Source organism: Seriola dumerili, unplaced genomic scaffold, assembly GCF_002260705.1.
Source record: "Seriola dumerili isolate Sdu_G_001 unplaced genomic scaffold, Sdu_1.0 BDQW01001087.1, whole genome shotgun sequence".
NCBI classification, from domain to species: Eukaryota; Metazoa; Chordata; class Actinopteri; order Carangiformes; family Carangidae; genus Seriola; species Seriola dumerili.
In genome coordinates, this window is record NW_019175342.1 from 429,479 (window position 1) to 442,347 (window position 12,869).

The following is a 12,869-nucleotide window of genomic DNA, read 5'->3' on the forward strand; positions in this document are numbered from 1 at the left end:
ATGTGTTTTTTTGGCTAAAGAGATAATGGCTGCACAAACTGTGTTCTGACAGCTATGCAGCTAGACTATGTCAGCAGGTACAATAAGACAAACCTGGTAGATGAAGGTAATCAGGAAACTCCTGAAGGGTGAAAATTAGCTGTCATTCCCTGTCTTAAAATGAGTGTTGTGATGTGTTTCCAAGTTACGAGGTGCAGTTGCATTGTTGACTACAAATGTTCCTAATCAGTTATTTGTGTACTTGGTGAACTTTTTGTGACACGAGAGGTAATGAATTAACACATAAGGCCGGTAAAGTGCTTGTGGATCAGTGTAGCTCTGATGATGATGCAGGGCGATGGTGGGAAAGAGTCAGTTGCATGTTATCAGTTACCATGTGACTTCATTTACACCTCTTGGTTCGTTAAAGTCAGGGTGAACACAAGATGGAACATATATAACCATTTATATATATTTTTTTTTCCTTGGTCCAGATGACATTAACCTTAACATTAGCATTAACTATAGGCATGAAAGTGACCTGATAGCCCCATGGAGCTATGTGGAGCTAAAACCAAGAAACATCCATGTCCTATTACTTTCTGGTTCTGCCCAAACAGAGATCATATGCTGCAGGTGTGTCTTGTGTATATAAGTTTTCCTTTACCATACAAGGATCCTGTGGGCAGAGTCAGGAGAAGGCTAAGTCCAGCCTCCTGCTGAACAGAGACTCTATTGTGTGTGTGTGTGTGTGTGTGTGTGTGTGTGTGTGTGTGTGTGTGTGTGTGTGTGTGTGTGTGTGTGTGTGTGTGTGTGGTACCTTACAGAACACCATTGATCCCCCCTCAATCCTTTTTTATGGCTGTATAAGGTGGAGACAAAATGAGAGCAAAGGAATTTGCTCCTTTGAGGCTCTATTGTTTCATCATCATAGTCTTCTCTCTCAACACGATTTAGTCAAATTGTCAGTGCATTAAACTTGCTTTAGTCTAACCACAGAACAGCAGGACCTGTAGGAGGATTTCTTTTGATATTCCCTCGCAGTGATGCCTTTGATTCTCTCAAGCGCGCGTATTCCGTTGTGATCATTTGTGCAAGCTTACTATACGTATTTGCAAAGTTAATACGCTGATAAAAAATTGGATTGGTAGGTTGATTATATCTTTGATGCTTTGAAGTGCACACATTATTCAAGCTTCTAAGTTACTTGAGAGGTTAGGCAGCAGTAGGACTGTCATGCCTGTGAAGTGTAGCAGTGATAAATGACTTGGAGTAAACCTGTGATGTATGGTGTTGACTATATATGATAATTCCCAACATGCTCCAAAGTCTGCTACACTGTTTGCTCTGTGACGTATGACACACTCACACACACACACACACAGATAGACAGACAGAAGTGGAATGCAGTGTTTTCATTCCCCCAACCTGGACTGTCAATCAGAGGAACTTGGCTGTGTGCTCTTGCAGCAGCACCATCCAAGCTACACAAATTCCACCCATACCACCCACCCACACATATAAACGCACACACACACACACACACACACACACACACACACACACACACACACACACACACACACACACACACACACACACAAGTACATTACACACACACACATATGATATATATATATATTATATGTGCACAAACACACACGCACACATACCCTCCCACTGTGTCAGATTTATTTCTATCGAGATAAGCAGGATATCCATCTCCAATAATGTAATTTCTGCTGCAGAGTCTGTAAAGCAACTGAAAATCAATAGCTGATGAAAAAGCACTTTACAACAATTCGCTCTGTCCATCCTTCAAGCTAGAGAGTGATTGCCTCTTTGATTGCCCCGTCTCCAACTGAAGTTCTATCTAGGAATTGTTTTACAGTTAGTTGGCTGTCTGTCTAAGTCAGGCTCTTCCTGAGCGATGGCCACTGACGACAGCCAGAGGATGCACATGTTCAGAGATCAGGGTCGTTGCGATTGCATATTCTGTCTCTAATCTCCTGGAGGACAAGTGATGTTTGTGCTCTTCCTGTTCCCAAACACATGGAAGGATGTTTTCAACTTACAGCGACCTTGGAATACCATCTCTCTTCGTCTCTCTCTGTTTCACAGGCCCGAAAATGTGGATCCGTCTAAATCGAAAATTTTAAACCTTAAGTCCCAGTAAAAATAGCATTGCCTTCTGCCTCTCTACTCTTATCTTCTCCAGTTCTTCTCTTTTCTTTTTCTCTGGAGTTTACATGCTACAATCTAGTGCTGTACACCATTCCCTAAGTGCGAAAAGTGTTGAATATCCAGCAATGGTGAAGAGAAGCAGATAAATGGGAGCAGCGCTGTAAATGAGCCTCAAGCCGCCCCTAAGCAAAGATGATTCCAGCATAGAGCCACTAATACAGGTATTAGACATTAAAACAGTTAATGTTAGTACTCAAATGTGTTTACAGTATGTAATTGAGGGCACACAATCTCACACCCCACTCGTGCCTTTGCTCTCTCTCTCTTTCTGTCTCTCTACTTTCTTTACTATAACTATCCTCCTCCCCCTCCCCCCCATCTCTCCAAGAAATGGAGCAGAAACTTCAAAGTGCAGAGAAGCAGGGGGGCCAGCGGACTAACAGCAGCATAATTGCATCATCACACAAAAACAAAATGTCACTGGGTGGCCTTATAATGGTCCCCCCGCCCCTACAGACCTGAAGCTATTTCAGCAATTGAGTGTATGTTGTGTGTTCAGTGGCTTGTATTTACAGAATCAGCCGATTCACTGTTGCTGTTTGATCTTTCTACATGCCTTCCTTACATAAAGAACATCTTAATTTTTTGCCAAATTGATGCTACATGATAACAATACTGTCCTTTACTTCCTTGACCCTTGACTATTGCTGTATATTTACAGTATACACACTATTCTCTGTCAGAGAGACTTTGTCAATAATTTATCCCAGTCTAGAGATGCCTGTTTGTCGCAGTCTTGTTAGAGTCTCATGACTGAAAGTTCATGGTTTTCATGCTCCAGTGGAGCCGGTGTCTGTCCCTGTGAGGTCAAAGTCAATAACCATGTACTCTGACCTCTCTGGTCTCACATCCCTGCTGGAGTGGTGTATTATATTTGAATAAACTAGTTCCTGAATCCATAGGAGATACTGTATTGTGGAAAAAAAACATACTTCAGATTCTTCAAACATGCGTTTTGCATAGACAGCTGTTGGAGCTACTACACACCGCCACTGATGGTATATATTCTATGAGCCAGTCAACAAAGGGCAACACGAGGCATTGGTTGCATGTAAGCACTACCTACTAACTAACACTGACTGAACCAACTGCCTATTCCACAGACTTTTCAGAGACTGTCTTCTTAAGCCCTCAGAAAATGAAATGCTAATGCTTTGGCTTTTGAGGTATTTGCTCAGTTTGAAAAAAAAAAAGAGACTTTTTTTTACATGCACTGTGTTCTGGATTTAAACATCCACATAGTTTGTGAAGAAACTCTGCTGGTGTATTTTTTTCTTTTTTTGATCGCAGGCTCTTAATTTGTAGGACTAGAGACACTGCTTAAATTTTACATTCTCAATCTTATATACTCTCAGCTGCTGACTGTGTGTCAGAGAAAGTCACGAGCACTGAGCTGTGATACTAAATGATTCTTAAAGTTTTTCATTCCAGACACCCTAATGTTCTTCCATCTGTTCCCACAGAGCTAATGTCACTACACCAGCACACAGCATATAGACTTCATGGCACCCCACTGGGCAAATATACATTGCTATATAAACATGCACACATACGCTGAAGGCAAATATACATTCTTTTGCACGAGGCCTGGAGGAATGTTTGCAAAGAAACCATGCGGACAGTTTGGAGTAAGACTGAATGACTGGGGCAGCTGTACTTGGAGGAGAGTTTCTGTGCCTTCCCATGCACACATGATGAAGCTCTCAATTTACAATAGGGCTGCAAGATACGATTGTTTTCCGTTCAGTTTAAAGCTGAAACAATTAGATGATGACAGGAAATTGATTGGCAATTATTTTGATAATTGATTGGGCCATGCATGAATGCCCAAGTTCTAGCCTTTCTTTGTCTTATTGTAAACTAAATCTTTTGGGTTTTGAAGTGTTGCTCATCTAAAACAAGCAACTTACTGGTGGCAACTTGGCCTCCAGAAATTGTGATGGACATTTTTGTTGTTGTTGTTGTTGTTGTTCTTTTTGTTATGTTCTGGTATTTTACAGACCAAATGAGTGATAGAATAATCAAGATAGTAATCTGTAGATTAGTCAATAATGCAAATAATTGTTGAAGCTCTAAATCAGTTACTTGTTTAATCTGTATCATGTCTGAAAATGCTTAACTCCTCACTATTCCTGCAGCCCAAAGTGATGTCTTGTCACTTCTTCTGTCTGACCAGCAGTCCAAAACCCAAATGTATTCCGCTGAAGGTGATATGAAACAGAATAAAGTGCCAAATTTAGAAGCTGAAACAGGCATTTTTGCTGAATAAAGGACTAAAACAATGATTGTCAGCATTGTCATCCCTTAACATTTTGAGGATAGGCCTTCTGACACGTTAGGAAAAAAAAGGCAGTAGGAAAAACACAGGTGTAATTAATAAAATGAATGATGGCTGAGTTCCATTTAGCTGCCTAAGCGTCAGGGTCCTGGTGTTGTGCGTGTTGCTTCACTGTCAGTAATGTGACTGCACCACTTGAATTGAACAAAACCACCTGTAATTCGTCTATTATGACAAGTCAAAATGTCTGCTGTGAAGAATTTCTAATTACCACTTAAAATAAACTAATGTGCTAAAATACAATGTACTTTCTCTTCGCTATTTCCCTCACCCTCCTGCTTCTACTCTTTTGTCTTTGACCACAGCTACTACAGTCCATTGTGTAACTGAGTGGGGTATAGGGATGGATACTTGGTGTGTGGGATGTCATACCACTGAGGTCAGACAGCCTACAGCTTGCTCAGCTAGCATTCATTTGGGCAGGAATCAAAAAACCTGTCTTTTTTAATGGAACTGAGACTGTCATTTTAATCATTGGCACTGGCATGTAACAGGTGTTGCAAGTGAACCAGAGGCTGTAATTAAATACTGTCGCAGCCAAGCTGTGTTGATGGCCATGTGCCATATTGGTGTTTTACTACTGTTGATTAGTCTCTAAGATGTATAGGATATAGTATGAATGAACCTAGGCAAGGGTACAGTGAACAAGTGTAGTTTTTGTTCTGTCCCACAGCACATTTGTGGGTTGCTGTACTTTCTGAATACCACAAGAGGATTGTGGGAGTTGTGTGAAAATTCACAGTTAAGGTGCAAAGATTCTTGGTTAAAGTAAAAATTTTGCATTAATAAAACTCTTAATTGGTTTTATAATGTGGACACTGTCCAATAAAGAAGAGACATGATTTATAACAAAGCTTGCATAACAACTATTGCATGTCTGTCATGTCTGTCCTGGAAGAGGGATCCCTCTCAGGATACGGGCTGTCGCATGCTGTACAGATTGTAAAGCCCTTTTAAGGTAAAGTTGTAATTTGGGATTTTGAATTATAAATAAAACTGACTACACTTGACAAATTAACTTTTAAATGCTATTCTCTAGTTCTGAGATAGATCTGAGAGGTCACACATGATTAAAGGAATAAGAAAATTTCAAAAAACAGCGTATTTCATAGAATTACATTTATTTATATTTAATATTTATGCTTTTTTTTCTGACTTCTCCAGTTTGTCTAAGTAACTCTGCATACTTCCACTTCTCGGGGCCACTGACGGCCCTTTTAAATGCAACAATCCAAGAATACAGTTTAGCTGTGAGCAGACTGACCTGAGGTTGCTTGATAATGATCAGGGTCTCATGGGAAACAGAGCAGATTTAATCTGTAGTTTCTCTGTTCTTCTAGTTCTTGAACATTCTTTTTTGTCTGCCTCGTAAATGATTTTTTCTTACTTCTATGTCATAGGTCGTCTCATTTTGTCGATCTGAATCCCAAAGCAGCTACATTTCCTGTCACCTCATTCCCCCCTTGTCTCTGCCGCTCTTCTTTCCAGCCATCTTGACTTTCTCAGTCTCTTAACTTTTTGACTTTGTCAGCTTTCCCTTCTCTACCCTCCTGTATTATGTCTAATTATCGAAGTCAGTGTGTGTCTACGGGGAGCTCCTCAATACCTCCTCATCAAAGCCTCTGTTTGTGTTTGCTTGTTTATCTCTGGCTGCTATTCTAGGCGCTCTCCTGGAGCCCTGATGAGACACAAGCCTCCACTCCCTACGGAGGCTTATACTGTAAGCTGTCACTGCACCTCCAGTCATTCAAAACACTGCCAAAATGAGGATGTGTCTCTTTCTACCTCTGCTGATCTCGAAGGGTGCATTGTCTCTTTCTCTCTATATATATATATTGTGAATGTACATTCTCATATGTCTTTCTCTCTGTCTCGCCACCTCAGTGCTGGAGAGAACTCCAGAGTAATGAAAGGCATGCCAGAGGTTGTTTCCCCATCAAAATTTTCCCCCTGCCCTCTTCTTGTTTCATCTTCCTGTTTTCCCCTACATACACAGTACACCTAAATTTTCAGACTCTTTTATGTGGGCCCTTTTCCCCTGTGACCCCACCCCACACCTGGAGGGCACCAAAGGAATCCCTCTGGTGTTGGAAGCGAGAGGTTTCTCACTATGATAACTAACACCTCCTAAAGCTGATCTACTATATCAGAGGAGCAGCAATAGCATCAGCTCTACCAAGTTGCCTTCTGGGGGGAAAAATGAGAAACCACATTTTTAGAGTTTAAGAGCATTGGATGGGGAGGGCAGGTTTCAGGAGAAACGAGTAATGTGACTTATTTTGGCAGTGTACACAAGCTGAAGAAAATTCAGTTTTTTATTCTCTTTAACGGAACTTAACCGTGTGCAGTTGTATGTTGATGTAAAAACTAAGGACACTGTTTCAGTTTGATCGTTCCACTATGTCTCAGAAATGAGCTCGTCGATGAGGTTTTGCCAGTTATGCATCTGGAAAGTGTTTTGCGTGTGTGTGCATGCATTGGTAAGCACATATTTTGCGCTTCAAAGCTCTGTGATGGCGATTAGCGACACTAGTTGTGACAGACTGGCATTTGTTACAGAAATAGGGCCCTGTATTACTCAGATCTCCCCCTGTGTGCGATCTCGGTTGCTGTGATGGCTAAATGTGTTCTTTGGGTGTAGGACAGAATTCTTTTCAAAGCACACGGGATTGTCAGTGACTGGAGGATTATTGCTGTCATTGCATAAAAACTATGACAGATATGCACAAAAAAAAAATCATATTGTGTTTTTTTTGTTTTTTATTTTTGTTTTGTTTTTTTGCAGATATTGTGACTGCGATATGAGTAATGATATCAGTGGGAATGGTAATTTTAGCATTAAAGTTTCCCTGAAATAAATATAAAAAGGATAATGGTGCTTTTTTTTTTTTTGCTGTTGTCGCTACCGAACAAGCATTTTCCTTTGGTCGGGAGAATATGATTCATAGGAAAGGGAATCTCTGTAACACCACAATGCTTAATTTATAATTACATGTTGTGACGCATTTTACTTTAATCAAAAAATTGCAGCTCGTGCAATTTGCAGGTTGCGCTCGGCCATATTGCAATTTTTGACAATATTTGATTAATTGTTCAGTCCTAATAAAATAAAATAAAATAAAATAAAAACTCACAACTTCCAATAACAGTGGTCTAACTATAATTATTTTCATCATATAAAGTTTTTAATGAAACTCACCCAGTGCAGATTGACATGTGGGCCAAAAATAGCTGTTATTTCTCCCCAGAGAAGAAGATTTTTCTTTTTGTTTATTTATATATATATATATAATATATTATATAGTATTTACTATATATAAAAAATAAAAAAAAGCAGAGTTATGGTTTGTGATGGCAGGAACTCATTAATGACTGAGCTGCTGTGAGCTGGTTGCCATGTACGTCTCTAGTCTATGCTCTCTTATGTACCTCTGAGTTTTGGGGAGCTCAAATATTGTCCCATTTAGTGTCAGCTGCAGGGAAAACAAATATTGCCTATGCTCATTTTCTTTGAGATTCCTGAGGCTGTGTCATGACAGAAACACAAGGCTTAATGGGGGTGTGGGAGTGTGGGAATGATGGGGAGGATTATGGGTCATGATGGCTCTGCAGACGAAGGTGTGTACTACTATACTTGTCCAATTACATGCTTCACAAATAGCAAAGGCTGAAATCCTGCCTCTGATCTTGTGTTGCCACCGATCTGCTGCCTCTATATCCTCTGATGTTGCAAGGGTGGGACTGAAAGAGTTTAGAGACTAGCACAGAAATGTTATGTGATTCTCTTCTTCAAACACTCTTTAAACCACAGACAAGTTTTACATTTGCAAAGACAGCACAAAAAAATGGACATATCAACCGGAGAAAATACTAATTACGATTTTAAGAGAATCACAGAGGATTCATCTGAAATCATGGCCTGATTTTTATTCTTTCAAAACAGTGAACACAGTAATCTTTGGGAATAATTGGATCCTCTGTTTAACCTCTGGTCTCTAACCTTCAACCCTGTCTCATTGTGTCACAGGCGCTAGGATGGATGAGACGGAGAAGTACAAACAGCGACTGGAGGCCATTGCTGTGAGTTCTTGCACAAACACTCGCACAGTTTATAGATGAATCCATCCACCGATTTAAGTGTTACACTCTGAGGCGCCGCCACCATCACAGCGGTGGCAGAGTTGAACTGATCACATTTACACTGACAGTAAAAGCAGAGAGAGTTTGGGTTGTTCACGGTCAGCAGCCGCCCACTCTGACAGATGATGTCTGAATGTGAAAGTTATTCAGTCTCAAAGCACAACTCTGAATGTAATGAAACTGAATGTGAAAGTGCCGTGTTAAGTAGGTAATTAACCCCAACAGGAGTTACTTACTAGCTCATGATTTAAATCATCAAATTCCATGACTCTTTGCTTTGTAATCAGAAGAAATGCATCTTTAAAAAAACTGAAACATTTGAGTCTGGTAAAGTTAAATATCAGCCAGGAAAAATAGTACCAAGCTTGCAGAGTGATCGTTCACCATTGCTTGGTCCTCAGCAAATTTGAATGTTGCTTTGTTGACAAGCCCCTCAACATTAGGATTTAATACTGATTTATGAAAGTAAAACTCTTACATCTTCACACATCATACATCTCGGTGTCTGGAATAAAATTTCATTGAAAAGTTTCAGGTTTGTCGATTATAACCTTTATTTTAGTGTTTTTTTTCGTGGCTATATTTTAAATATATAACCCGTTCCACAGGATCTCCCGAACACTTAAAAAGTGAAATTGTTTACATACATCAGTGCTATAGGCAGGTTTACAAATGAGGTGCCACCGCAGTAATGGTGACTTGTCTCCAGACTTGTCTGTCTGGAGAAAGAGAGGGTAAAGGGACTAAGCTGTGCTCTCTGAGCTGTCTGTAACTCCTGAATAATTTATTGAGTGTGCAATGTGGTGAGCCAGGGTGTCCCTCGTCCCACGAAACCAACACCAGTTTGCCATGGAGATAGTGGCTCTGAGCATTATGGGATATAGAGTATACCTGATGTCCATGGTGACAGTGTCCTTATGACAGATGGTTGACCAGGTGTCCCCTTTTTTTACTCTCTCCCAGTGATGTTTTTGTCACAGCCGTCTCTTCCCTGTCTTTGTTTCTGTTTACACATTTACATCAGCTTGTTTATGTGTCTAGCTGATGATGTGAGAGCCTCAGCACATCTTTCTCTTTACTTGAATAAAGAATAAAGTCGCACTCTTGCTCCTACTCCCCCTCTACCAAACTCTCAGGATGTCTAGATTCATTCTCAGCCTTTGCGAATTCTCTCCTTCCCTCCCACTTCTCTTCTTGCAGGAGAAGCGCCGGCAGCAGGATGAGCAGGACAGAGCCAGGAGAGAGATGGAGGATGAGAAGCTCAGACTACAGCAGCTCAAGGTGTGACACACACATTCAGGATGATCTAACCCATCTCATTCATTCACACACATACTCACACACACACACACACACGCGCAGCCTTAATTTCACTCAGCTAAAATCCTCTGCAGACTCATTCCAGCTTGTTAGCAAGCAGATTACCTCCAAATTTATTTCCTTTTCACACACAGACAAACTCTCTCTCTCTCTCACACACACACACACACACACACACACAGATGAACTGCACAACCTTCCACACTTCCTGGTTCTGCCAGTTCCTCGCAAGGTTAGAGGCAAGCCTTCCTTTGCTGAAATCAGTTTTTATGTGAATGTTTACACACTCACATAGTCACAGAGCTTCTCTATTGTTTCCACACCATTTCCAGACTGGCGTTCCCACTTCCTACTCCACTGTGTTACACTGCCCTGGGGGCACATTCCTCAAATTGTGTGAAATCTGTGCAGCATGTGTTTGTGTGCACGCAGGTATGCATGTGTGTACCGGTGCGGTCATGCAAGAGAATGTTTTGCATATGCATATTTGTGTATGCTTGTGAGTTTGTGCACAACACTCCATAAATGTATTGTATCTGTGAGATCAAAATTCAAGTTGCAACTGGCTTCAAAGATTAATTTAAAATGATTATCCCGACCCTTGCTCTCTCACAGGAGCTGATATCATCATAGGTTTTAGTACATTCATTAGCTTTGACATTGACTGTAGCCTCTGGGTAGATGTAAGGATGTGATAGGAGAGAGCAGCAGCTTATACATAGCTCCTGACCTGCAGTAAAGTTTAGAGAGAGCTGAGTCAAGCTAGCCAAAGGCACAGGGAAGGGGACAGAGTAGGGCTTGTTCTGTGCTGCCTGAGAAAAAAAAACAGAGATGGTTTTGTGACGTTTATATTTAAGTAGGTAGCGACTGGCTAACAGTTACCAGATTTTGGAAACATGGGGCCATGGGCTGGAGGGGAGTATGGGTTTTCAGATGCTTTCACCTCAAGAGTAAGTGAAAAGCTTGCAAACATCACGTGGCTTTTGTAGCTGCTGTGAGTGCTTTGTATTGGTGCTGAACAGTTAATTGAAATATTATCGAAATCCAAGTATGGAAGAAGTATGGCCAAGTTCAATTTCCAAATTACAGGAGGCAAAATGTGTCAGAACATACCATTATAAATGAAGCAATGAACCAACAGGGTGCTACAGAGATCCCTCGGGCCTAGAAATCATATTCTCCAGGCGTAAGGGAACATGCTTGTTTGGTAAAGACATCAAATCACATCCCCATCATTTTGATATATTTGATGTATTTTGATTTTTTTTTTTTTTCAGTGGAAATTAAGTGCAAAAATTTCCATTCCGACCAAAAATGTGACGCATATCACAATCACATTATCTGTCAAAATAATTGCAATATATGACGATTAATGCATATCCACATAATTATGACATAAAATGATAACTCTAAACCCTCTCTGTCTATTTAACTATATTAGATTTACTAAACGTTTCTTCTGCTTGCCAGAGACAGCAACAAACCAGCATTCCCAGAGCTGGCAAGAGTTCACTGTCTGGCTCAAGGGCACTTTAGTGGCACACATGCTTGCTGAAACAAGCATTTGAACCAAGGTCAACTGGTTGCAACACAGCTGTCAAACTAAGTCACCCTGCAGCCACTGTTATTAGTGCTGACGTACAGGGGAACACAACTGGTTTATTATATGTTTGCATGAATAATGCTTCTCCTTCTTGTAAGCAGGAAACTCTTAAGTAGTTTCCTGCTTACAACTATCTCAGTGGTGTGTTTAAAATCTACATTGTACTTCCACCTAAAGAGTTTCCATTCATTTCTGACAACCAGACAGCCAATGGAATTTGTATATGAAGTCGTTTTACAATAAATATCAAACTCAAATACATTTGTGGAGTGAATAAAATTCAGGCTTAGTTTGATGAGCCTGACTGATGGCAGTGTAACCACTATCATCATAATTTCCATGTGACATTGATCATCAGGGTTCTCAATCTGATTGTGCACAAGTATGTTACCAAGTTTGTTTGGCGACTTCAGTTGACATTGAAAGTACTAAGCTTCCAACTTTTTCCTTGAATGTGTTTGCATAAAATATACTTTACAATGCCCTGGGAAAAGAGCTGCTAATGCTTTGAAAAGGTGAAGATTTCATGTCATTGTACTGAACGCACTGTGCTTATTTGTGCAGCTCAGAATTCATCAGACTAAAAGTAAATAACCAATAATTACATTTTCGAAAAAAGTTATTTTTCCACCTTTTGTTTGTTAAAAATTCACTCCTTAATGATGGCACTAATTAGCGCAGGTGAAATGAACCCATATAATTTGTGAAATCTATGAAACAATATGAAATCGGAAGTCGTTTATGATGGACTGTCAGGTTTGCAATGAAAACACATGCAGTGTATACACCTGTGATGGATCTGTCTGTCATTGTCAGATCCTGTGTACAAATACATACATAGAGCCTGTAAAGGGTTTGTGTTGAACTCCAGTGGGGATCTGGAACACTGATAAAGGTCTATGTGAATGCAAGGTAAGGTAGAAAACAACAAAGCTGTAAAAAAATTGGACATGTTTAAATCAGTATTAGACTTCAAGGAATCTTGTGATGTTGTGTGTCTTGTAACAGTCTGTTTAGAAGATGATGTTCAGAGAGTAGTCAGCTCTACAAAGTACAGAGAATTGTGCTCTTCCTTTTGTAAAACCTGACAGCACTTGGTTTGGTGTTCTGTCAGGAGGGAATGGTAAGCAGCCTCAGGCACCATTCATTCACTGGGTCATGTCTATTTCCTGGAGAGAGGTGTAGGACTAAGACAAGAACAAAAAGTGCCCACACATGCTGTTAATTCATGCCAACATTCTCTCT

The 12,869-nt window shown here is 40.3% G+C and overlaps 1 protein-coding gene across 1 annotated transcript in view; it reads left to right on the top strand.

The window, feature by feature from the left end:
• LOC111237663 (paralemmin-1-like) overlaps positions 1–12,869 on the top strand; it is a 37,157-nt gene that overhangs the window by 13,086 nt on the left and 11,202 nt on the right. The window contains exons 2-3 of the mRNA XM_022766843.1: positions 8,589–8,641; positions 9,902–9,982. Of these exons, the coding sequence (XP_022622564.1) occupies positions 8,597–8,641; positions 9,902–9,982 (126 nt within the window). The 5' untranslated portion in view covers positions 8,589–8,596. The remainder of the gene's footprint in view (positions 1–8,588; positions 8,642–9,901; positions 9,983–12,869) is intronic.